The sequence below is a fragment of the Pteropus alecto genome, unplaced genomic scaffold (assembly GCF_000325575.1).
Source record: "Pteropus alecto unplaced genomic scaffold, ASM32557v1 scaffold3, whole genome shotgun sequence".
NCBI classification, from domain to species: Eukaryota; Metazoa; Chordata; class Mammalia; order Chiroptera; family Pteropodidae; genus Pteropus; species Pteropus alecto.
The window spans coordinates 62938373-62964802 of NW_006442484.1; the positions used below are offsets into that span (position 1 = coordinate 62938373).

A 26430-nucleotide genomic window follows, 5' to 3' on the forward strand; every position below is an offset into this window, starting at 1 on the left:
TTTGTGTTTAGGAAATATATTTCATCTTCAATTACAGTGCAAATAATTACTAAGGTCCAAAACAAAGAATGGCACAGATCCACATACAATGGCTCATTGTCTTCAATGGTGACATTTTTGGGCTCTCTCACTTATTTTTTTTAAATATTTTTTCTTTAAGGGATAAGTGGAAAAGCATTTCATGGGGAAAACTTGAATGAGGGTGAAGTTTAACCATAGGTATAAATTAAAACTAATTTGAGTATTTTCTGACATTCAAAACCTGAAAAAAGGGGCAGGCCTAAGTTATACTCAGTTCCAAGAAAAACCAGGATCATTAATTTGTTTTAAATGAATCACAAAACTAGTAATCTAAATTACTATCATCTAATCCAGTTGTTCTCAGTCCTGATTATACATCAAAATAACCTATGATGTCTATCAAATACAGTTTTGGTAAAACCTGAAACACACTGAATCAGTCTATAGTTAGGACCCAGGCATCTGTACTTAAAAGCTCAAAAGATTAATATAGTAGACATTTGTTAGTTGCCCACCATTTTTCCTTATCAGAATTCTTATTTTAAAAATAATCATTCTGCCCCCATATGTACCTCATGTACCTTAGCTCTAGTAGACCTGATTGGCCCCGGGGTTATTCCATACCTCTTGCCAGTGACTGGCTAGGGAATGGACTGGTCTAAGCCACTTTAGATCAGTGAGACCAAGGATTTGGTGGCAAACTCTGGGAAAGCTTTCTTGTATTGAGAGGGCCCCTGGAATCCAGCCTGACTCCTCCACTGCATTTAAATGAAGGTGCACACGGCCCCAACTGCTACTGGCAATCATTCCATGACCACGAGGTAACCAGCCTTAGAATGATGCCAATGCAGCAGTTGAAAAAGGGAGGAAAAAACCCAGAAGTTCTTAATGACAATACTAAATCACTGGATCAGAAATAGTGAAGCCCAATTATCATGAGACTGTATGTATAATTATTCAATACATTTTCTTAAGTCACTTTGAATTTTTAATTATTTGCACCTAAAAGCTAAAGAGTAGTCCCAGCACAACGTTCTTTGAACCATAACAATCTGTATTAAGTAGAAGCCACACAACATCCCTTGATACTTATTTAATCTATAAATCTGAGACTGATTTATATTTCCTCTTTTAACCAAAAATCTATAAAAATAATTTATATCTTGTATATTTTTCTAATATTTGAGCTGAACTCTATTTACAAGTTTATATTCATTGCATTCGCTCTGTTATTTACTCAAAGTTTTTGCTATAGGCTTTGTCTTGAATGTGTAAGACCATTCGCCGTGCATAAAAGTCCTGGTATTCCTCTGGTAATTCAGCCAATGTTTTTATGGCTCTGTCCAAAATTTGTGCAGCTCTTGATGCTGCTGTAGGATCTTTGTTTCCATAGGTATCTGTTTTATCATAGCATTCAGATGGAAGGTGTTTCCAAAAGACATTCACTCCCACTCCAAACTCTTCAGAAATTACATTATGGAACCATAAAGCTGGAGGAAAAAAAAATTTTAAGTTAAAAATAAGAACTACAGTTAAAAAAATAAAATGTCAGTGAAATATCACGAATTGCATGTAGCCAATGTAAGAAATAATTCTTGTAACGAAGATTCCTTCGTTAGCATACTCCCAGCTTTTAACAGAATCATCTTAACTTTTATGAATTGCCAACCAATTTAAAGTGTCAACAGCACAACCCTACATTTAAAACCTTTGGAAATAGCAATTTTTCCTTTTTAACTTAAAAGACATAATAAAGTTATATTTGTTTTGTAGTTTTGTAATTTGGGGCTGTGTTTTGTGTTACTTGTTTACACTTCCTGAGTCCCACGACCACATCAAAACTATTTTTTTTGTATACAGAACATTTTAATTATTTGAGGAGTATATATGACCTTTTCTTGCTCAGTACAGTACTTTTGTTCTCAGAGACTTCCTGTTCTAGTTGTATTTGATTTTCTAACTTGCTTAAATTTGCATTCATTGTAGCCTACTCAGTTTTATATTTCTAATGCAATTACAATCAGCTTGTATTTCTTTCAGCTTCTTTACAATAAGTATATAAAACTAGAGCAAACATTTTGGTGAAGGAGAGGATGAGTAAACTTTTTCATATTATATAGCTATTTTTTACTTCCACCATAAAGTTTACTTCTTTGTTTTCAATTGAGTTTAAACATTTTTAAAATATGGGTGCTACAAGAATACTAAAGCAATACCACAATATAACAAAGATAAAGTAACAATCACATTAAAAAAAGGTTTAAGCTAGTCAAACAATGAAAGGAAGATTTATAAGATACTAAATTTTAGAAACAAACTCAGAGTGCTCTAGGAAAAACAAAAGCTTAAAATATTTTGACTTGCAAAACTAGTTTTCAAACATGGTTTTAATCTTAAGCACTCTTTCTTTCAGAATCTCTTTTTCCTTATTTAGTGAAACAGGAAAAAAAGCTAAACATTTTGTTAAATTTAAATCCAAAGATGGAGCTTTTGCTTTTATTTCAAAATATATGCAAATGTTCAGTATTTCTGGTTTTTCCTTTTTTAAAAAAAAAAAATTGTGCACAGAATAAGGGAAAACTACAAAGCCCTTAACCACATTCTAAAGATAAAAAAAACTCCGAAATTTAAATAATGGCAAGAGATTTAAAGACTAGTGCGCTGATTGTTTTCAATGAATATAGAAAGTCAATGTATCAAATTTTTATAGACAATCAATTATATGAAGGACATTGTATCCAGCCCCTCAGGAGGAATATAAAGATTAACAACACATGGTTTATTGTTCTCAAGGAATTTATAATCTAGCCCCAAATGAGATATTTTTACTAATATTTTTAAACTTAATTTTCATTAATACTGTTTAACTTAATTTCATCACTGAAAAGAAGTATTAATGTTTATAAATATATTAACTAATATATGGGGAAATAACTATAGAGATAGAATTTGTTAATGCACTCCTTTAATCTTAATTATGGTTTTTATAATTTTCAGGTATTCATTTCAGAATCATAATTACAGATATTAATTACATTACTGGTTAGTAACAACTAACGCTTATTTATTATACAAAGAAATTAACTAACACTAATTCAGACTGTAGAAAAATAATGCACACAAAAGACATCACAGGTGTTGGAAATTATAACATTTTGATATTTAATAAAATCTCTAATCTGTTTTGGCTTTAAAATATATTTACCATTTCTTAGTAACTACTTAAATTACATAGTTCTAAAACATATAAATATATTAGAAATAAAATAATTAAAAAGAAAAACCAGGTATAATATTTTCCCGGATAGAAAGGTATCTTGCTTGACGTCATTTAAAAAAATAATTTGGAGTATATAAAAATATATTTATAGGTTGCCTTTGAAAAAGACTGTTGATTTTCTAAAAATGTGCCTAAGCATACTTTAAACACACACACACACACATTTGTGTATAAAAATCATATTGTACAGGACAGGATACATATTACCAATATACTTTTGTACTAAAAAATCATATAATGGATAAGTGACAGTACAGATTTTATAAATAGCAAACTACGGAGTTTTAGAAATCTTACCAGGAATGAATAATACATCTCCAGCTTTAAGGGAACATTCATACCTTCTAGCCTTGGAAAACAGTGGATATTTAGCTAAGTCTGGGTTATCTATATTTAGTACTTCTGATTTAGTACCTGAAAAGTTCCAAAAAAGGATAACATAGATTGAACAAAGTTAGCATTTTTAAAAAATTACATAAATTTGAAAATTTATTTTCTGTACAATTACTTACAGTACCCACAGTGAGAAGAATTATTATTCTCCTTTCAATGACCCACCCTTTATTTATGACCACTGACATCCATATAATACAATTAAGAAAACCTGAAAATCTCATTCTTTATATTAGCTATCATGACATATATACATAATGGAGAACACAATACATCATAATTAGGAAGAAGCTCTAAAATGTTTTTCTATGAGAATAAAGAGAATTCTTAAAAAAAAGTAACTGAATAAACTACTTTAGAAATATTCACTTAAAAAATAAAAAAGTACCTGATAAATATAAATACTGGGCATCTCGAGGACTGAACAGTACAACACGCTTTTTTCCTGTCACTTGTATTAAGAAGTTATCCATTACCTGAAGACCAATGAGAACTTATAGATAAGAAATACCTAAAACTTACATACATAGAACCAATGATATTGCAGTTAATTGTAAATCTTATCCTTTAATGAGACTTGACTCGCATTATCTAAAACTCTTATATTAATATTCCAATGAAAATACTTGTATTCCAAACACAACCGTGCCTTTATTAAAGATATTTCTGCAGCACTGCCTTAAAATGGAAAAGGCTGGCAAGCCATTAGGAAATCTGAAGTGAAAACTATGTGCTCTTGCCCCATCATTACAACAGTGAGGGTATTTACACCTACTCGAGGCTCCCTCTGATTAGTATATATTACTTGTCTGTCAAGCAATGCTATAAGGCCAACATTGGACAACAGATTGAAAGCACTTAGAAAAATTAAGTGTTGGGAAAATATAAGGTATTGTGGCAACCACTGCTCTTTTAGTAAATTTTAATATATGGCCAACTATAATATGGTTATAGGTATCTTGATTTCTAAATTACTTCTGTAGGACTAGAACCTGGCAAATTTTTTTGATATACTTATAAATGGATCAATCTTGACTCTTCTTGTGCATGCAAGGATGTATTTTGTTGGTACAGGTTGTGGAAAATGTTAAAAAGCAGAGCTATGTAATTCTCAACTAAGGAATTAAAGTATATACTAAGCAAGATATACTCATGATTATTTACATATCGCTTCTACTTAAGCATTTCTCCTTTAACCACTAACCCTTAACTATATCACTAGCATTCCTCTGACTTAGTTCTAACTTAAGAAAAGCTTTATAATATTCCACTATAACTCAATATAGAACAGATACTACTTATAATTTAAAAGTCACAGAATATAGTTAAAAATGTATTTGAGTTATCACATCATTTTCTTATGAGATCATTTTATGTAAAACCTTTAAAAAAACAGTACGTTAAGATTTTATGTCTATCTTACTTAATTACAGTTGCTATATTAAAATACTCCTAAGAGGTCTTCGGCTGAATTATATAACACACTTATAAAACTTAATACAGTTTGATTTAGAACTTTCAAACAAAATTCCTTTATCTTTAGACATCTCTTAGGTATTGTTTTAACTTCCTAAATTTTTCCACCCAACACCAAATTATACACGATGCTAGATTTTTAATGTCTTTTAAAATATTTATATGCATATATTTAAGAAAATAAAATTATAACACCATAGAATAAATTATCAAAATCAATAATCTACACATCTTGCTACTCAACAAATACAACAGGCAGCTGAAATCCTCGGGGGATATATATCTTAAGACCTTCAGATATCCCCTGAATTCTTACAATTGGAAATGGCTCTCCACAAACTTCTGCCATTATCCTAAATAAGAGTTCCATCTAGTCATGTGTATCATTTCGACATCCTCATAACATTATCTCATCACTTTTTCCACTTTCATAATTTTCGCCCTTGTCTGGTGGCCATTTTTCACATGTAAAAAAAACACTGCATAAAACTTGATATACATATACGATGAATCAAGAACAAGACAGAGAAATGTACATGTTGAGAAACTAAGCTTTAGCATTATTTAATAATTCACTCCCATATCACCATCTTGCAGAGAGCATCTGTTTTTAAACCTCACCATTCAGCAAATTACATGTCAAAGATCTTTAGGGTAGCCTACAGAGTTGAAACTGTGACTATTATATCTATAGATGCTAAAATCTACAGTAGCTTTAGATTTCTCATTTGTGTAGCATACATCATAGTGGGTCCAAAGTTGTAATCCTGGTGAGCTAATTCGAAAAACACTGGAAAAGAATTGCTCCTCTTTGAAAAATTTTGGAAACTTAATATCTCCTTCCAGTAAAGGAAACTGCTTTCTGATATCTGCAACATCCTGCATTGAGAGAAACAACAAAATTTTAAATAATAAACACAATACTGGCATAATGCTTATTTTATATAAGGCTGCCAGCAGAGTCCATGATATTAAGAAGGAATGGGGCAAAACTCTGTTTACTACTTTAAAATACTAGAATGTGACCATAACCAACAAATAAGGAAATAACAGACTGTATAACAAGACTGCAGATTCAACAATATTGTTACTGTTAAGTTTACGATGCTCCTTTTGTAGAAAGGTTCTTCCTACTTAAAGCAAGATTAATACAATTGTCATCTAAGATCGAGTATTTTAAGTTTAGGAGTCAACAACTTGAATGTTATCAACTACATAAAACCTGTGGGTTCTACTGAAGGAGAAGAATAAAAGAAGGTAAAGAACTAAATGGTGACATAGAGGCAAAAATATAATCTTATTTGATTATTTCAAGGATCACTCCTTAACAATGAAGCCATAGTAACTGGACTCTGAATGCATGTCAAAGGTTACATAAATTATTCGGAATTTTTATAGTTATTTTAGATTATATTTTCTTAGCTGAATGGCAATCTGTAAAACGTACAGTAGAAAGGATTTCTTAATTGTGTAGAGATTAGAGCAGATGACTTTAAACAACTAAGATTCTATGATCCTACTTGAAAACTAAGTTATCAACTTTTAATAGTCGTACTTCTTATTCAAGGGCTAGAATCATTGAGAAAAACAAAAAAGATAAAATGGGTCATATGTCAGCTAGTAAGTATAAAAATTATAGTGCCAATTAAAATATATACATCCACTTAAGCTTTAAGCAATTGTTTGATATTCAGAATTCTTACCTTTCTAGGGTCTTCCCCAAGTGACCGTAAGTAGTACTTCTCATTCTTAAATGTCACAAAGAAAAACAACATCAGTAGTCATGTAAAAATATTAGAAAGTAAAGATGGAAGGAAACAAGTCTTAAAATCTAACCCAGTTTTAAGTCATTTTCAAAAAAGTTCCATTTTTCTACCCTTTCTACTAATGCTCTCTGGTGGCCAAATGAAGAAATGTCTCATAATAATGACTGAATCCTCAAAACATTAAGTAAAATAAATTCTAAAGGCAATATACACATACCACAATGCTTAGACTTTATACTCTAAATCATATGAATTCCTAAAAATGTCTTCTTAAGACCTAAAAGAATTTTCATTCCCATTTGTATAGCACATGATCTCAAGATATTGCTGAGGGCCAACAACAAACTAATATGATGCAAATGCTGAATAGGGGATAAATAAAATATTTTATACTTTTAATAATTTTTTTAAAAAATTGTGAAACACTGTATTTTATCAAGCTAAGCCTATCCCTGATTATATAAATTCTCAAGCCAAATCCTTTAAGTCAGCTCATTAGGAATTAGAAATATGACATTTTATATTAGTAAATGAAGTTGATACTTTAAAAAATGATCAATTATACTTCACTGAGTAGCTATAATAAGGAACTGTTTAAATTATAAAACATTACTGGTGCTTGCATTTCCTATAAGAATTAGACAACTGAGATATACTGGGGTCAAGCACAGGCGCAATCCAACACAAGAATTCTGCCTCTTTTATCCCTACACTAACACAAACTTCAAAATACATCTTATTTACTGTAACAACACATTATAAATCTATGATCATAAATTTAACTAGCTTTCAACTGTTTTTGTATTTTTAACTAGTACCGAATCAGGTAAATTCTATAAATTACTGGCTAATTAGGTTTCACGTATGTTCTTCAAAATTCTAAGTTTTCTACCAATTCTAATATTTAGGATTTATAGAATATATTTATGTGGCAGATACAGAAATACACTGCAAGGACTCCTCTTTGAGAAAGTATTCGCTATTTAGTTGCAAGGAGTGAGATTAACTTCCAGCTGCCAGCTGCTAACTCCTTCAGGTCTCCCTCAGCCTTTGAACCAAGGTCCTCCCCTTGTTGGGGTATCCCCAACCAATGACTGAGCAAGATGGTAAAAGGCCTAGACAATGCTGCCCAACACAGGACTCCTCTAACAGGCAATCTTTGTTCAGGAGTTCCACACTGAGTTGGCAGACCTATAGCACTGGCTGATGGTTTCCCAGTATCCAGTCGCCCCCTTTCTTTTCACAAGTATTATTTCCCAATAAAATTTCTTGCACTCCTAACTCTATCTCAGCATCTGCTTCCTGTAGGAAGCAGATGCTGAGATAGACAAACTGACAGTCCATACTCATCTTATTTACACACTTACCACAATTTTTAAACTTTAATCCTTTACCTCGTTTCTATTTCTTTCATTTCACTTGACATTTCATAGCTATTTAAGCTGTGCCTCTCATTACCATTGGACAGAAAAGTACCAAAGGGCAACTGAACCTACATGTTAAAGTGTAAGCATGAAGTTAAAATACCATTTTTCAGGTATGGCTAATGAAATCAGTTTTAGTAGACATTCTAGTTATACTATAGAACCACAGACCTCCAGAGTTTGTAGGGACCTTGGTGGTAATCTAGTATAACCTGTACCTGATGAGACAACTGTGAAAATGCAACACCTTTTACAATCAAACTGACTACCAGCCCAGCTAGCTCAAATGCAACTTTATTCAATGCTTAAAAAACAGTTTATTTTTAAAATGTGCTTTTGAGATGACAGTGAATTTTTAAAATGTATTTATATATAGTATAAGCCTCAATGCCTTATCTCAAGATATTTAAATTGATCTATTTAAAGGTGGACTATCATGTAAATAAGTAGAATACTTCTGAACAAATGTTATATATAGCAAATACGCACAATAGAAATCACACTGATAACAACTAAAATACAGAAATAGTCTAATAGTCAATAAGATGAAAATAGTTCTCCATTAGCATTTGAATTTGGCATATCAGACCAAAGCATTTTCAAAGAAAGTAATATTAAATATTAATGGCTAACATTTAGCGAGTAGTTTCTAGTCAGGCACTGGGCTAAGTATGGATTTTATTTAATCATCACAAAAATCCTATGAAATAAGTACTGTTATTATTCCTATTTTATAACTGAGTACACTGAGACACAAAAATAATTTGGCCAAGGTTTAAGATCTAATAGCAGAATTAATATCTATGGCATCACAACCAAAGTTTAAGAGTGACTACAGCTGTAGTATATCAAAGAAGTATATCAAAGAAGGCTACAGCTGTTAAATATCCAATGTTCTTATAAGAAAATTCACTTAGTATACAGATATTAATGTTTTCTAAAGAATGTTAAAATCAATTACCTCTGACATAAAGAATTCTTTATGCTTTTCTTCAGCAGCTCTCTGAACCAACTTGTCAAAAGGTAAAGTTCTGAAAACACACAAAAGAATCCTTGCATTTAATAATAATAAATCAAAAAAGAATACTCTAATCACTATATATAGGGGCTTAGAGTTAGAGATGATCTTCCGTTTTACAATATCCATAATTTTTATTAAAATCTATTATGTGGAATTCTAAATTTTCAAAATTCATTTAGTGGTGTGCTTATTTGACCTAGGTTGTCTGAAATTGAGATTTCAAAAAGTAAAGATTTTTACGTCTATGGTAGAGGTGGATACTTCTCATGTCAAGATCCTCCTATTCCAAGTTATTGTTAGAAAAATGTTTCTATAGTGTTTGATGACTTTTGGAAATACACAAACTTTCAAGCTCTTTTTGCTACCTATTTCCAAGTGTCATGGCAAAACAAGTCTTGTGATGAATAGGGCAACTACTAGTGCTCTTTTGGAAGAGAAAGCAGGCAAAGGATCCAATGAAGATAAAGTCCCTCTCCCTCTCACTGATCTTCCTGCCTTCTGGCACTACCATAGAACACAGAACACTGTTCTCATCCTTCTACACCACCTTCTGTCATTTTAAGGCTTCTGAGTAATATCTCAAGGAGAATTTTAGTGAAACAACCAAGTTTTATTCTTCTTCAATATTTCTGCCCAAATGCCTGGTTCCTTGCACCTTGGTGAACAGGGCTAAATATCATAGAAGCAAAGTTTATATCCTTTACCTTGCATTCTTGAGCCTGAAATGCGATCTTTTCTCTAGGTCCCATCCTATATCTTGAACCTTCTAGAATCAAACGTACTGCCTCCTATATGAAGATGATCCCATATCAATAATATCAAGACAATGAAGTCCTTAAAAGCATCTGGGTCAAAAGCCTTTCCTTTTCTCTCCCACTGCACTCCAGCCTCCAAACCTTTGATTAAGGGTTGTAATCTTATCATTCTTACTACCAAATATCTTTCCACTTGAAATCTGTACTGGGGGAGAGATGGAGAGAAAGAGTTAACAACACACTTTCTCCTCCTCTATAAGAAGATGACCTTGGGCTTACTTTCTCCTAGCAATGTTTTCCTAGAAATGAACAGGGTTAAGATAAACATGGAATGTCAGCTGTGATATCAGGTAATACTGTTTATTATAAAAATGACCTTTGATTGGTAAACTATGTCTGGACTAGAAGGCTGGTGAGTGGACTATAAATACTTTTTAGGAGGCAGAAGATTTGACTTCCCTGTGTACAGTGTAACTCTTGCAACTGAGTAAGCCCCTTGGAGGAACCTGGAAGTTCATGAGTCTATCATGTTACTGGTGTCTAAGTTAGGTATTTCTGCATCCACCATTATAGTTCTATTCTTTTACAAGTAAGCTGTTACTTGGTGAGCCAAGAAATGGCTCCTGGATTAGTATAAGGACTCCTACTGATGATATCTTGCTAGAATTCTGTTTCCTGCAAAGCCAAGTGAATCTGATGCCAGCTTATAGACTAGTGGGTCCTGTAAGCATGAATGTCAATCTGAACCTGAGGACACTGCTGTTAGTTATGTAGAGTGAGCACTGCAAGAGAAAAGAAAGAAATCTGCCATCTACTTTGACCAATTTCCTACTATAGTTTCTGGCTAATTATATCAACAAATTTACTTGGCATCCTCCTATTCAATGTTTTCCATCTCTGACCTCGCCATATGCCCTTCATTCCCATTAAAGCATCTTTAGGAGTTTGGGAACAATGTGGAAGCCTCTCTGGCCCAGAGCTATCTCTATAATTGGTGCAGTTGCCCAGGCTTAGCTTTTTCACTCAGGAGAACCCATAAGTGTTTCAAGACCTTATAAGAACAGAGCAGACAGAGTGGCTCAGTCCAGAGAAGCAGAACAGCAGAACTTCAGAAGGTTGCTGAAGGTGCCCCCAGCAACCTTCTCCCTTAGGTAGTGGTACATGTCAGACATTCTGCAGAAGCAAAGCTGAGAGAGAGGGAAATAAAGTATATGAACTGGAAAGTTCTTTGGCCTTGAGATCTTATCCATCCCATGCATGTTTCTAAAAGGGCATCTGATACTGAAGTTGCATTTGTCTGGACTGTTGCATAGACTAGCAAAGGAGGTAGTATGAAATTGGGGTTAGGATCATGAGCTCCGTGGAGTCAGGCAAATTTGGGTCTAAGTCCTGATTCCATCATTTCAAGCTATATAATCTCAGGTAAGTTACTTAACATTTTTTAGCCTCTGTTTGTTCACCTGCATTACAATTATTATTAAACTGAAGTGATAATAATGATAAATGTGTGTAGGATTTCTTACTTTCTATTCTGTCTTTGGCCTAAATGCCTACCTTCTTTTCTACTCCCCGTTAACTGCCAAAAATGATTAAATCTATTTTTTTTCCCTTACACTAAGAAAATAATCTTGCAACTCTTTAGTAGCGCCAATGAAAGGTTTGGAGAAAGCTTGGGTAAGAACTATTACATAATGTATGTGCTTCAAAATCAAGTTTCAAAAAGTTTACAGGACATGCCAAAACATCAAGGCAATTTAAGATGAAGTTTCAATAACTAATTGTTACAGCATTGGAATCTCTGGGAAATAAACATCATTAACTGCAATCAGAAAAACGCTTATCATTCCGGCACTTTCTTTCTTTTTCTTGATTTAATAAAAAATGAAAAGTTCTTACACTTGGAAAAACTATGGCAATTAAATTAAATTCATGGCCTATTAAAAAACCAAAACTATAATGGTGAATATTCAAAGGATCGGAAACTGAGAAATGCTTTGGCAAGCTGCTATATGGGCTTGGAAAACTCTAATGAGAAAGAAATGGCCCTGGACATTAGAAGCTCTGTTTAACTCATCTCTAAACTCTGGAAGGAACAGTGAGAGCTAACTCTTTTTAAAAATCAGGCTATTGTGAACTACATGGTTTCTCAATAGATTGAATTTGCTGGGAACTACACATGCTCAGAATTTGAAAGCTGTTAATTTTTTAAACATTTTCAATGAAACTCATGGGAATAAACAGTATATTAAAGATATAACATTACAACATTTAAAGCTTTCAGATTTAGATATCCGGCAGCTTTTAACTATCTCTTATTTACTTATAAGAGATCCTAAAACATAAAAGAACAACCATGAGGAAAATTAAAAGTATTTAAGATTATTTTTTCAAAAGAGAAAATTAGGACTGATTTTTTAAAAAGTTATCCGAGTTAATGAAAGATTATACCAAACATAGCAACTACATGTCCTATATTTCCAGAGAGGGCAGAAAGGAAAACAAGGGCTTATATTTATCTAAAAACGATCTGGATTTAGAAAAGTTTCCAAAAATAAGGGTATTAAAAATCAAAAAAGGTTATGAAGGAAAACTTTAGAATTTATTACTCTAGATAACAATTATTAACATGGTAGGATCAATTAATTAATGAAGCATTGAATGACTACAGCACACCCAATTTCAAATACAATCTCATGAAAATTCTCTGTTCCTTGTGTGATTCCAGAAGGTATCAGGTATATACTGTATTTAAAAAATGGTCATTGGAAATGTCTTTGTATTATTACGTTAACTCAGAATTCTTGTTTTAAAAGTCATTCTTTAAAAATTAGTAAACTATTCATGATTATACTAAACTAGCCAAAAGATAAAGTGCCATAATAACACAAAAATATTTTAAAGGTTTAAAATAAGTTATTTGTATTCCCAGAGTAAACCTCAGAAGAAAATACCTATATACAAAGTTCTTACTAATGAAGTCCATCTGGGCAACTGCAGCAACATGAATCTTTACTTCTTTCTTCCCTCCAACTTGACTTAGGTAATCCACTGTCCATTTGCTTGTACAGGCTCCCAAATCAATTCCTTCCAACACTAGAGGTTTTCTCTTAATTGGGGGAAAAAGTATAAAAAAGAATAGGGAAAACCAACAATACATCAGAAGTTGTATTTGGCAACAGAGGGACAAAAATAAATAAAATGACACTTGATTCCAATATGCTCAAGCTCAAACCTTTTGATAATTCATGCTGTAATTAAAACAGGAAGACGACTCAATTAATATACTTAGAACAAACTTTTAACACTAGGATAACAAAAACAAAACAGCAATACCATCAATAGCTAAGAGAGGGAAAATCTTAACATTCTTTAAAGCATTTTCATGAGTGTTACTTAGGACAAAACATAAATGATTAAAATTTGTATTTATAGTCAAATACTGTTTGTAACTTTTTATTTTGATACTATGTCAGTGATTATGGCAGTCTCAAGAACATCACAAAGAATTCCCATATACCTTTACTCTGATTAATCAACCATTTATTTATCTAACATTATGCCCCATTTTCTTTATCATCTTCTCTCATTCTTGCTGTGTGTATAGACAGGAAGATATTATTAAAGATAATTTAATTTTTCCTGAACTATTTCATGGTAAGTTGCTGATATCATGCTCTTTTAGCTCTAAAAACTTGAGTATATTTCTTGAGAATAAAGACATTATCTTACATAATCACAGAAGTATCAAAATTATAGTTAATAACGACATATTACTATTATCTAACCCACAGTCCATATCCAAATTTTACTAATTGTCCTAATAATATCCTTTATAGTTATTTATTTCCCATTTGAGATGCCACATAGCATTTAGTAATGTCTCTTTTATCTGGAATAGCTCCTCAGCCTTTTTTTCTCATGACTCTGACATTTTTGAAAAGCACAAGCCAGTTCTTTTGTAGAATGCTCTTTAGTTTGGATTCATCTGATATTTCTTCATAATTACATTCAGGTTATGCATTTTTGGAAGGAATGTACCGCAGAAGCAATGTTGTGTCCTCAGTGCAACACCTCAGATGGCACATGGCATTTGCCCTACTATCTGTGATGTTAATGTTGATCAATTGGGAATTCTTGCCTGAGTCAAGTATGCCTATTGTGAGTACAACGATCATGATATTTAAAAATTCCATTATCTACATTTATTAGCTAGCATTCTAATGTCAAAATGTCAACTTTTGCATTTATTTACTTTAGTCATTGGGTTATAATTTATTAATATAATTTTGATGCTCAAATTATCCCAGATTTGGCCAGCAGGAGCTCCTTCGAACTGGCTGGTGACGTTTTACCTGAGCACTTGCTTACTTTGTAACAAAGTAGCACAATCCAGCAACCTCTTATACTTTCTCTGCCTCAGCCCTACAGTCTTTTCATAAAACAGCTCTGGTTTCTTTTAGTGGGGAATGCTATTTAGAAACCATGACCTGGATGCTAGGTGTGTTCATTGCTATTGGGGTATCACTACTTCTGGGCCTTCTCAGTGGACAGAACCAAGAAATAATGCTAAGCTGTGCATATACTCACCCCCTCAAAAAATATATATACACGTACATATGCACATATATGCATATAGGTATATTTATTTATCTCTCTCCATATATACTATATACACACACACACTTAAGTGATATATATATATGAACCATGATACCTCTGATTCTGATACCTGTCATATCTTATATGACAAGATTCATTCCAATCTTTATTGTTCATGTATGTGTAACTCCCTTCTCTAACAATGAGAAACCTGGTTCCTAACATCCTTGATGTTTAACAAGTCTACTAACCAGAATTCAGTACCTGTTTACAGTTTTTCTTTTTATTTTAGAGTGAGAATATATACTCAAAGTTATTATTTTCAAAAGTGACTTGGCTTATTTTTCATCCTCCCCATTCCTGAGATTCACTTTTTTAAAAAAATTCTATATTAGTTTTGTTTTTTAAATCATTCTTAATCCTTGTTAACTTTATTACTATTACTTTAGAACATAAAACATTAACATGATCCCCAAAGTCAAAACTATACAAAAAGATCATCCCATCCACATCCTTCCACCTTGTACTCACTCATTCCCTACAGACAATCAATCTTATTAATTTCTGGCTTATGGTTCCTGTATTTCATTTATTGCAAATTGTTTAAAAACATATACTTCCTTATTTCCCTTCTTTTTTTACACAAAAAGTGGCATACCTGTATTTTAGAGATTGCTTTTTAAAAAAAATTTAAAACTATGTCCTGGATATCACTGCTATCAGCTCAGATTATCTCTTTCACTTTTTTTTATATCTCAGTGTGCCACAGTCTAAATGGACAGTTTAATTAATCACTCTCTTATGCAAAGATTTGAGGTTATTTCCAATAATTTTCAAGTACAATCAACGCTATTTATTTTTATTACGGTGACATTGGTTAATGTAATCCGGTAAGTTTCAGGTGTTCAATAAACACTATTTAAATATTTTAATATTGTTGGAGGTGTAACCCCCAAGTAAATTCCCAAAAGAGAAACTGCTAGATCGTAAACACATACGGTTTTGTTAGACATGCCAAATTCCCCTCCATAAGGGTTGCAACACTTGGCATAAAGTGTGAGTGACAGTTTCTTAACAGCCTCACCAAGAGTGTATTATTAAAGCCTTTTAATTTTTGTCCATGTGATAGGTGAGAAATGTATCTTAGTGTAACTTTAATTTTGCTTATGAGGCAAAGTTGAACATCTTTTCATATGTTTAGAGGGCATTTTTCTCATGTTTTTTGTTGTCAATTGTTCACTTTTTATGAGATTTCTGGACTTCTCCCACTTAATTTTTGAAAGTTCTTCACATTTATGAGCTTTTACTGCCTTTTATGAAATATATGTTGAAAATATTTTTCCGTTTGTATTTCATGTACTTAATCTTTTTATTATACCTGAATTTTGAGTCACAGTTAGAAAATCCTTTTATAGACCTATAATTTAGAAGAATTTACCTGTGTTTTATTCTACTGCTTGTGTAGTTTCATTTTTTTACCTTTAGAGCTCTGATCCATTTGGAGATTACTCTTGTGTATGGTGTCAGATATAAATCTAATTTTATCATTTTCTAAATAACTATAACCCGCTGTCCCAGCACTGTTGATTTAAAAGTTCATGTCTGCTCCAGTGATTTTTACAATGTCATTTTCATCACATAGCAAATTTCCATGTTAGCTTTTCTTTAGTGTTTCCAAGTAGAAAAGTCTTGCTTTGCAATTTTGTTATTAATTTCTAGTTTTATTACATTGTGACCAGGGTGTTGTAATTTTTCACTTTATGAAAGAAACTTAGTGATGCTTTCTTTGTGATATATGTCTTGCCTGGAACATTAAGTTACAAAATGTGTTTTTGCTATGCATCTACTTAGCACTTCCACATAAACCATTTGATTTTCACAATACTGCCCTGCAGGTATTTTACACTAACACATCCTGAGGTGGAGGTGGGGTGAATAACAACCACCCATCCAGCACTAGTCCCGCAAATAAATGAGAATCTGTGGGTTGCTAACTCCTAAAAGAAAAAAAAAAACTTCATCCTTGACTTTTATAATACTCAAACTGTAGCTCCATGACCACCCTTATAGATGTCAGTATCAAGTAAAATTGCTGGGGGTGTTTTCTGCCATAAGCATGCTAACTGTAATCGTGTGGGGTTTTTGTTTTTTTTGTTTTTTTTCTTTAAATATCTGCTGGGCTCTTTATTCTTAGTTTTTTCAGAAGCTTGGACTCCCTTGCAAAACACTACAAGTAAAAATACTTTTTTTCCCTTAATATTTTTCTGAGTTTTCGTTTAAAGAACTAAGGTTCGAATTACATATATAAAAGATTCCAACGTTTGAACTAGAACCCCGTAAGTTAGAATCCAAAACCAAGACCACTCACTGGACATTTCCTGGGGGATTCCCATTGCTGCTTCTTTTGGCTCGATATAATGAAAAATTGCTCTTTTAAGTCCAATAACTAGAGTGGACTGACAGGTGCCGTCGCGCCTACAGTGGGGTGCTGCAAAACCTCTAAACTTTAGGAAACCCTAAGGAAAACAGGAAGGCGGGGCAACCCTTCATTGCCACGGTAACGACAGAAGACTACATAATGGAGTACTCGCAGTGAGTAGTGCTTCTTAGGTAAAACGTTTCAGGCACTCAGCTCTCCGTGGTCACCCTGCTCCCCATAAACGTAGAGCTGTTTTCTCCGGAAACTTTAATAGACGAACCATTCGCTATCCCCCATGCGCCCTCGTCTTGGCAGCAGAGCTAAGCAGCTATTTTCGGCCGCCCACGGCCGCCTCCCCACACCCTGGGTCACAAGATAACAATTTGGAGCCACCCAAATGGTAGGGATGGGTATTCATCCCCTGGCTTCTCACCGTTCATCCCTGCGCAAGGGTCTCACCTGCGGATAGAGGTGTTGCATGAAATGCTCCTGCGAAACGCCCTCGAGCCGAAGTACCGAAATGCGTTGCCCCGCCATGGTTGTTCACGCTCGTCCTCTTCCAAGTCCCGGGAACCTCGGCCCTAACACGTTCTTCAATTTGTGATCCGTCCGGAAACACAACCCGAAGAGTATAGGTCCGCGTGGCGGATGGACTCGCGAGACAGGTCGGTCCCGGGCGCTGGGCTGGGAGTCTCTGTACGGATCGTGTGTTGGAGAGCCAGGGTGGGGCGGACTCACCAGAGGTGGCAGCAACAGGCTAGCTTTACTCTCCAGTCTCTTTCTCCTAACCCCGCTAAGGTGGTTTCCTACCGACTTTTTTTCAGTACAGCACAAGCAAGCACAGAGGTGAAAGGTCACAAAAATGGCGCTGGCCGCTCAACTATTTCCCCGCTTTCTGCTCTCTCGGCCGTGGCTTGGTGGGGCTGCCCGGCTCCGGACTCCGGGTGCAGCTGAGGTGAGGCCGTCCTTGGCTGGACTTTGCTGTTTCTGCCGCCGCCACCTCGGCTCGGGAATGACCCCATTTCCTCGAGTCACTTTGTGTTCGGCAGCTTCAGCGCTGCCTGCTCGGGGGCCCCGTCGTCCCCTGCTCAGCCCTCCGGGGCTCTCCGCGGTTCTCCCCGCTTTCCCTGCCTGCCCTCGGCGCAGCTACAGCACCGAGGAGCAGCCCCAGCATCGCCAGAAAACCAAGATGATCATTCTGGGGTTCTCCAACCCCATCAACTGGATTCGGACTCGAATTTACTCCTTCCTTATCTGGGCCTATTTCGACCAAGAGTTCAGCATCGCAGAATTCTCAGAGGGAGCGAAGCAGGTTTGTTTATTCTCCTGGGGTTGACCTGTACGCTTCTCATGCATTCAACTATTACACGTAAAAGTGTTTAGCCGGGAGCTGTCCTCACTGGGTCCCAAATTACCAAAAGTGTGTAGTGACCCCGGCACAGAGCCCTCCAGCCACTTCTTGACTTGAATTAAGCTTCTGCTTCTGTTTGCATGGTCGCCTAGAAGGAGAGATTCAATTGAGACACCAGGGTGAAGTCCCCTAATTACCTTTTCCACTTTACAGAGTTTGAATCAGAAAAGTATTCAAAGCCCATTTCTGCCACATACAAGCTACATGGCTTTATCTTTTCTGAACATGATTTTCTGCAAAACGAAAAAGACTGCTTGGCACTCCATAAATGGTTTTTGAATAAATGAACAAGTGGATAAGATTGTTATGAAGAGTAAATGAGATAACATTTTAAAAGTGCTATAAGGTCATTTTTGAGTAGAAAGGTAAAACTTCCCGCCAGAGATCCGTTGCCCTTTTTTCGTCTGTACCCCATTCCCGACCCTCCCCATCATACTCCTAAAGAATTACGCAGAGGTGATCAGTTTTCCCCTTTCAAAGGATTTGCTGAGACAGCCTGCCCGCTGATAAGTGCACAGCAGTCTGCACACTGAGTAGCAGCTTTTGGTGATTCATAGTGCTGATGGTTCTGTCCCTCTTTCTGAATGGCTGATAATATTCCACCTTACCCTTGCCATGGTGCCCATCACTTTGAGTTTTGAGATTACTTGCAGATTTTGTATACATGAATTTTTCTAGGATAAAAAGCCATTTATAACTTTCTTTTGACTCAGAGTTTTTCATTACCAAATATCTCAGAACTATTGATAAACGATAGAAGTCATAGTTTATTTCCCAGTTCATGCCTCCTGTACCTTAAAATTATGCCATCCATCTTATCATTTTACAATATTGAGTGTATACTGGTATTGATATGTTTACTCCTAATTTATTTCAGTTGTTTCTATAAACACAGCCATTTATATTTATTTATGTGACCTGTCAGTTATAAATTAAATATTAGATTCAGTGTCAATATTAACTCCTGTTTCCCGCTTTCCCGAATCAACTCTTGACTGCTTTAGGTGGTTATTAATAAATTAAAAGGCAAAGAGCAACTTGATTAATAGCATCTACTCATGTCAGTTCTCAACATCTTTAGTCCATGCAGAGAGAAATTGGCATGATCCTACTATTCTCCACAATGCCTGCTGATGACGTGAGCTTTTGTACTTCATAACACATACATGACTGTACCAGTTCCTTTACGTGTTAGGGAATGGAAATCATCTCCCCACCATGAGCAGAAATCAGGCTTTAGTCCCTATTTCCTCTGAACACAGAGGAGCATGGGAAACTTTTTAGTCACTCTCCAATCTTAGAGGTCCTCCAGCTATTAGCTATTTTAGCACCCCTTTTTGCTGTTAAGTAGAATCTCCACCCCTTCAGCCAATTCGTATGCAGTTTTGCATCATCTAAGTCAATTTTTGTGCATTTAGCTATTCTGATATCCAGAAAGGATTTTGGGTCACCCATAGCAAATGTTTGGTGAATCTCTTAAATTAGTGGTTACTTAACATATATTTCAGATCAAACAAATCAGTTCTTCAGTACCTAAGATTTAAAAGGACATGGCTAAAAAACCTCCCTGTCAGATCTCATAGTGCAAACTGTATGTTTGCATGATATAATTCAGAGGCTTGGTAATAATCTGGTGCAAAAACATTAGCTAGTATATCTACTCTCACAGACTCCCCTTGCCCTTTCTCCTTAGGCTAACCTTCCATCAATAAGATGTTATCTTGGGTTGTGAATATCAATTTATCAATTAGATCATGTTCATTAAGATTTTTCTTAATCATAGAAATTGAAAATGAAAAGTCACCTTATGATTAATCATTCTAGTTTTATCCTCCTTTGCAGATGGTAAATCCAAGCTCCAGAAAGGTAAAATAATTGGCTTAAGGATGCACTATCCTGTGACCCACTCTACAAGCAGTCTTGGTCCTCTAGAATCACTAAAATTGAGATGGTTAAGTACAATCTAGGCAAGCTTTTAGTCATCACATGAGCCAGGGGAGTAGGTAATCCAACGCTATAAATGACTTTATTAGCTCCACAGGCCTGGCTTTCCATCAATGTGTATATATGACATATCTTCCCTATTACGATCATCAAACCACATTAATCAGATCCTGTTTGTTTTCCTATATCTTGCTTGTACATTTTAGCCTTTTCTATGAAAAAGAGGACTATTTCCTAGAAAACGGTTTAGGTTAGACACTCCTATGCCATCAAGGCCTTATCAGGGCTGCTTACTACAGTTCTGACACTAACTCCCCAGATTGAATTCAGATCCCACAGGTTAAGGTCTCAGTCCTACAAGATTAGCTGTACTTCAGATACCAATCTCAAATCCTGTCCTCCATACTTTTGACCCACCAGCTATAAACCGGAAGTTCCCACATCCCCCTTCCTCGGGTTCAGTAATTTGCTAGAATGGTTCGGGGAACTCAAGAAAGCACTTGCTGTTTACAGTTTATTATAAAGGCACAGCCAAATGGAAGAGATGCAGCTGGTTAGGTATGTGGAAAGGGATGTGGAGTTTCCATGCCTCGTCCAGGCACAACACTCTTCCCACACCTCCGCGTGTCACATGTGCCCCTGGTATATCTTTGTGTGTCCAAGTTTCTCCTTTTATGAATACCAGTCAGATTGGATTAGGGCCCACCCTCATATAATCACCATTTTAAAGGCCCTATCTCCAAATACAGTCACCAACCAAATCTGAGTCATGCCTAACACTGATATCTTAGTGTTTGACATTGTTTATTGCCTTTATCATAAAATAGTCTTTTTTACACTTAGCTATTTAAGTTTGAGCATTGTATATTATGTGGTATTTTGCATGATGTTTTGAAATAATCACCACCTTCCTTCTACTGTTTTTTTTAAGGCTTTTGCTCATGTGTCCAAGTTGCTGTCACAGTGTAAATTTGATCTATTGGAAGAACTTGTGGCCAAAGAGGTAAAGTATACTTTTAATTTTCCTTTAAAAATAAATGTATTTTTCTCTTGCAGTAGAATGGTATACAGTACATTATCTCTATTTATGTGTAAAAATAATGTGTGCCATCAGCTAAAATAGAGTCCCTGTATCATTTCTTTTGGGTACTTTGGGTCATATAAAAGCATAGAATGACTTGCTCTTTAAGGCATAAGTAAGTAAATATGATGTTTTTTGCTGGTTCTCATATAGAATGTTTTGTTAGGAGTTATCTGATTGAATAACTAGATGGTTTTCAGCCTTTCTTTTGAAGATGAGTAAATATAGTAGTAAATTTAAAAATAGATTTAGAAAAATTCATTCCATTAAGACTTCATTATGCATTTTGAAAAGCTTTTGAAATACAATACGCGAATTATAGTTTGCTTTTTGCCAAACTTAGGTGCTACATGTATTGAAAGAAAAGGTTACTTCACTACCTGACAGCCATAAAAATGCCCTTGCTGCTGACATAGATGAAATTGTATACACTTCAACAGGAGACATCTCCATTTACTATGATGAGAAAGGTAATGCTGGATCACAGTTAACTTTAAATGATACATAATTATCCAGATAAGCTAAACTACTGGATAATCATGAAATAGTGGATGTTCGTTGGTACAAGTGAATATTTGTAGAACTTCAGAGAAAATACTATATTCATTCTTTAAAGATCTAGCTCTGGAACAGTTGAGATATGGTAACAATTTCTTATGCCCTTCTATCTGGAACACTACTATTTAATTCACAGGAGAGAGGATTGTCACTTAAGTTGATAAAATTGTCTAAGACAAGCTGCTCCCATATATCAAATTAAAAATATTTGTGTTTCAAATATCCTAACTTGAAGGAAACAATTGAGCATTTTAAATGCCCAGTTGAATGTTAAATAGAAGGAGTAAGGAGTAAAATAAAAAGCAAATGATATCAGCTAAAGACTGTTTTGAAAGTAAGATTAACTGCAGAACTCCCAAATTAGATTTGGAGACAATGAAAAAAGTTGAAAGGAACATTAGTGGTTATCTGCTTGCCCAATGCATACATTTTCCCTATGACATTCTTGAAAATGTATTGACTTATTTGTTCCTGCTACAAATATTTACATATGTATTATGCGTCAGGCACACAGGAAATCTGGCCTTTGCTTACACACTTTTCAAGGCAGTTCTGATATGGACTCTTAATAGTTAAAATTTTTTCATTCACATGTTAATTCGAAACATTTGTAAAGGTACTTTTAAATATTTTTTCTCTCCTAATATTTCAAATTGCATCTTTGCATCATAGTCACTGCCTGATTTTTACACAGAAATTGTCATAATCGCTAGGCATAGCAAAGTGAATTAGGATTGAATAGAAGTCTTTCTGGCGATTGGGGTTAATTAGCGACAAGAAATGTTTTTTTCCCCCTCATTTTTGGTTTGACAACAGATATATGTTATAACTTTAGAAAATGACACAAATTGAAAATAATCTATGTAGTATACTTAGTAAATAGTACGTGCTCAGTAAAGAGCTATTACTGCAATGCAAAGAGGGCAAATATATCATAAACCCTAAGAGAATTTTCTAAAAATAGAAAAGTATCAATGCAGGTATTTATTAGGCTAGAATAAACACAAAATTTGATCTGTAACAACTGTGTAACTACTGTCAATTTCTGATTTCATTTTGGATATATGGATGATAGATTATTGTGATTTGTATGTGTATGTGTGTTTTTTTCCCTAAGGAAGGAAGTTTGTTAACATCCTGATGTGCTTTTGGTATCTAACCAGTGCCAATATCCCCAATGAAACTTTAAGTGGAGCCGGTGTATTCCAGGTTAAGTTGGGGGATCAGAATGTGGAAACTAAACAGCTTCTTAATGCAAGCTATGAGTAAGTCTAATCACATTTCATTGTTTTCTTTCTCTAGAAAATGGAAGGTAGTATGAAGGTATGAAAACTAAAGGGAGCTTTAGGAAAAAAGGATTGAAATTTGAGAAGTTATTTATGAAGAAAAAAGTCATAATGACATACTGGCCATGAAGCAGGAGTGTTCAGAAATAGAAGGAGGTACTATTTCTGAATGCAATTAAACGGTGTTTCAGCTGTCATATTGCTGCATTTCAAACCACTCTAAAACTCAGTAGCTTCGGACAGCCCATTTATTTTGCCTGCTGTTCTACTGCTCAGGAATTTTGGAATTTCAGCTGTGGGATTTTCTCTGCTTCACCTGGCATCAGCTAGGTGACAGGGGCTAGAGGATTCATTTCCACAGTGGCTTCTTCACTCACACGTGCGGCACCTTGGTGCTCTTTGGCTTCTCCACATAATTTCTCATTCTCCAAGGCCTCTCTTTGTGGCTTGAGCTTGTGGTAGTCTCAAGCTAGTCCATGTTTTATGGTGGTTGGCTTCTAAGAGGCAGAAGATATAAGACGATAGACCAGCAAAGGGCTATGCTCAGGATTGGAACAAATTCATTTCCGCCATAGTCCTCTGATCAAAGCAGTCACAGAACCTGCACAATTAAACAAGCCTAGACCAACTCCACCTCTTTATGGAGCAACAGCTAGGTAACATTACAGGAAAACACGTTGGATGGGAGATATGGTTATGGCCATTTTGGGAAAATAAAATCTGCCATAATTGGCACATGGACTCTCCACTCACTGGACATTTTTTGACCATCTCCCACTTACCTAGTACTCTGGTAAGGGTTCAGATACAAAATTGAAAGGTTCTTGCCCTTAAGGAGGTACCATCTAGTAGGGGGTTAGCAAATTATTAACAAGATACTATGGTATATTTTTATGCTAATAAAATTTGGAGTGGCGAACAAGTTAAGCAAGTCAATAGAGACACAATTACATATTTAAATACTTATTTAATTTGAATTTACTGACTTTTCCCTTTTTAGACATCATTTATAATTAAAGAACACACACTATAATACTAACTTTTGGTGGTTCTGATAATATAGTTCCTACTAAGACCATGGGCTGCTCATAAACACTGTTATTTTCAAGACCTAACGTGGATAAACTAAATTCCACTAAAGTGCTGTTTTCATCACTGTAGTCCAGTTTATTTCTCCTCATATTAGATATATGTTATAGCTAGTATTTAACCACAGAATAATACCCCAGTTTCTCTCAAGGACTGACAGATTGTGGAGTATAGATCAGTCCATTGAAAATGTACTTTGATTTTGTGAGATATTTTTTTGTTATTGAACTGATTAAACTTTTTTAATTTTGATTTTTATTTACCATTGACCATTAGCTTATTTCCAAAAGCTGCCTCTAATGTACACTTGCAAATTATATAGCTACTAAGAAGTATTTGGACTAATGTAAGATTCACATTATTTGTAATTTTTTTCCTAGATTTCAGAGGGAGTTTACACAAGGAGTTAAGCCTGCCTGGACCATTGCACGGATTGATCACTCAAAGTTGTTAGATTAAGCTTTCTTGGAAAAATCAGCTTTATTGGACTTTTAGCAATTGCTGTGAAACACTGAGGAAGAAAAGTTTTGGATCAACTGATCTTCACTTAGTCAAGTCTGTGGATTACTTTTGTATTATTTCAGAATACTCTGTAGTATATTAGCATAATACAATAAAGCATTTTCCACAGATTGCTGTCACCTTCTGTAAAAGAGGTCAAAATAAACTACAAAGCCTATCGCTGATGTTATATTCAGTATCACTTCTAATGTTACATATATATGTGTATATACACAAACTAATTTGATAGATAATAAAGATATCTAAATGTTTCTAAATAGTTTTTAAATATTTTATTTTTGATTAATATGTTTATATCAATTCGAGAATGTATAAGGCTTATTTTTAAAAATCAATGCTGCTATTTGACAGTCTCTGGTCACCAGGTAGATGAGAAGGTGGAATGGATCGAATTATATCAGATTGGTTACTGCAAAAGTAAAGATCAGTGAACTTGAAACTTTTTAAAGTACAAAGAGAAAAAAAAGAACAGTCCCTCAGCCAGCTATAGGATAATATCAAGCCTTTTAATACCTGTATTTGGAGTCCTAGTAGCTGGGTAGGAGAGATAAAAACAATATAAGAAGAAATGTCAAAATTTTCTTCATAGAAACTAAAAATCTATATATCCAAGAAATTCAATAGCAGGATAACATAAAAGGTACATCATAATCAAATTTGTTGAAAACCAGAGAAAAATATAAAGTCAGCTGGAGGAAAAGCTCCATATAGAGAATCACTGCATTTTTTTTTTCCCTCAGCCTGTGCAAATTAGAGACCTTGGCATGAAATTTTAAGATGCTAAAACCTATTGACCTAGAATTCTATATTCATCAAAAATGTTCTTCAAAACAGGTAAGAAAAGACTTTCAGACAAGGAAAAGATAAGAGAATTTGTTGCTAGTGTACCTATTTTATAAGAAATGTTAAGAACCAAAATGAGTAGAATATAAGATTTAGAAATGGAACCATGCATATTGGACAATTGATTTTTATCTTAAGGAATTGGTTCACAAGGTAGTAGAGGCAGAACAGGCCAGCAGCCTGGAGACCCAGGGAAGAGCTGGTGCTGCAGTTTGTCTGAAGCAAGTCTGCCAGCAAGATTCCTTCTGAAAGAATCATCTTTCTATTAAGACTTCAGCACATTGGGTGAGGCCCACCCATATGATGGCAGATATTTTGCTTTATTAAGCTTTATTGACTTAAGCGTTAATCTTCTAAAAAATACATTTATAGGAATATCTTGAATAATGTTTGACTAAATAGCAGTACAGTGACCTACATCTTTTTTTCTCTTATAACTTGGGAAATGCCAAAGGTTTCAGGAGCTCTGGGCCAGAAACTGGGATAAAGTCCACATACATATTATAAATTATAGTATCACACACACACAGTTTCTATCTAAA

General features: G+C 34.6%; 2 protein-coding genes across 4 annotated transcripts; one reads left to right on the top strand and one right to left on the bottom strand.

Annotated features, from left to right (window-relative positions):
• TYW5 (tRNA-yW synthesizing protein 5) lies at nucleotides 1–17746 on the bottom strand. Of its 2 annotated transcripts, XM_006921326.3 has the most exons (8): nucleotides 17614–17746; nucleotides 13088–13242; nucleotides 9322–9391; nucleotides 6874–6918; nucleotides 5912–6049; nucleotides 4083–4170; nucleotides 3599–3715; nucleotides 1–1511 (listed from the first exon to the last, which is right to left on the bottom strand). In XM_006921326.3, the coding sequence occupies exons 1-8, from the start codon at nucleotides 17689–17691 to the stop codon at nucleotides 1255–1257; spliced, it is 948 nt and encodes a 315-aa protein (XP_006921388.1). In that variant the 5' UTR covers nucleotides 17692–17746; the 3' UTR covers nucleotides 1–1254. The 2 variants fall into 2 exon arrangements, with proteins under 2 accessions (XP_006921388.1, XP_024895020.1); XM_025039252.1 differs by lacking the exon at nucleotides 5912–6049.
• MAIP1 (matrix AAA peptidase interacting protein 1) lies at nucleotides 17691–25302 on the top strand. 2 transcript variants are annotated; one of them, XM_015596558.2, is made up of 6 exons: nucleotides 17691–17819; nucleotides 17979–18466; nucleotides 21441–21512; nucleotides 21934–22060; nucleotides 23266–23413; nucleotides 24904–25302. In XM_015596558.2, exons 2-6 carry the CDS (start codon nucleotides 18017–18019, stop codon nucleotides 24980–24982), a joined length of 876 nt encoding a protein of 291 aa, XP_015452044.1. In that variant the 5' UTR covers nucleotides 17691–17819; nucleotides 17979–18016; the 3' UTR covers nucleotides 24983–25302. The 2 variants fall into 2 exon arrangements, with proteins under 2 accessions (XP_015452044.1, XP_006921389.1); XM_006921327.3 differs by lacking the exon at nucleotides 17691–17819 and having other exon boundaries at nucleotides 17866–18466.
• The last annotated feature ends 1128 nt before the right edge of the window (nucleotides 25303–26430 follow it).

Coding starts and splice junctions, on each gene's coding strand:
- TYW5 (XM_006921326.3), bottom strand. CDS start 17,691: ATGGCGGGGCAACGCATTTCGGTACTTCGGCTCGAGGGCGTTTCGCAG. Junction 13,243..17,613: donor TGCAACACCTCTATCCGCAG/GTGAGACCCTTG, acceptor CCCCCAATTAAG/AGAAAACCTCTAGTGTTGGA. Junction 6,050..6,873: donor TTGGGGAAGACCCTAGAAAG/GTAAGAATTCTG, acceptor CTCTCAATGCAG/GATGTTGCAGATATCAGAAA.
- MAIP1 (XM_015596558.2), top strand. CDS start 18,017: ATGGCGCTGGCCGCTCAACTATTTCCCCGCTTTCTGCTCTCTCGGCCG. Junction 18,467..21,440: donor TCTCAGAGGGAGCGAAGCAG/GTTTGTTTATTC, acceptor GTTTTTTTTAAG/GCTTTTGCTCATGTGTCCAA. Junction 21,513..21,933: donor AAGAACTTGTGGCCAAAGAG/GTAAAGTATACT, acceptor TGCCAAACTTAG/GTGCTACATGTATTGAAAGA.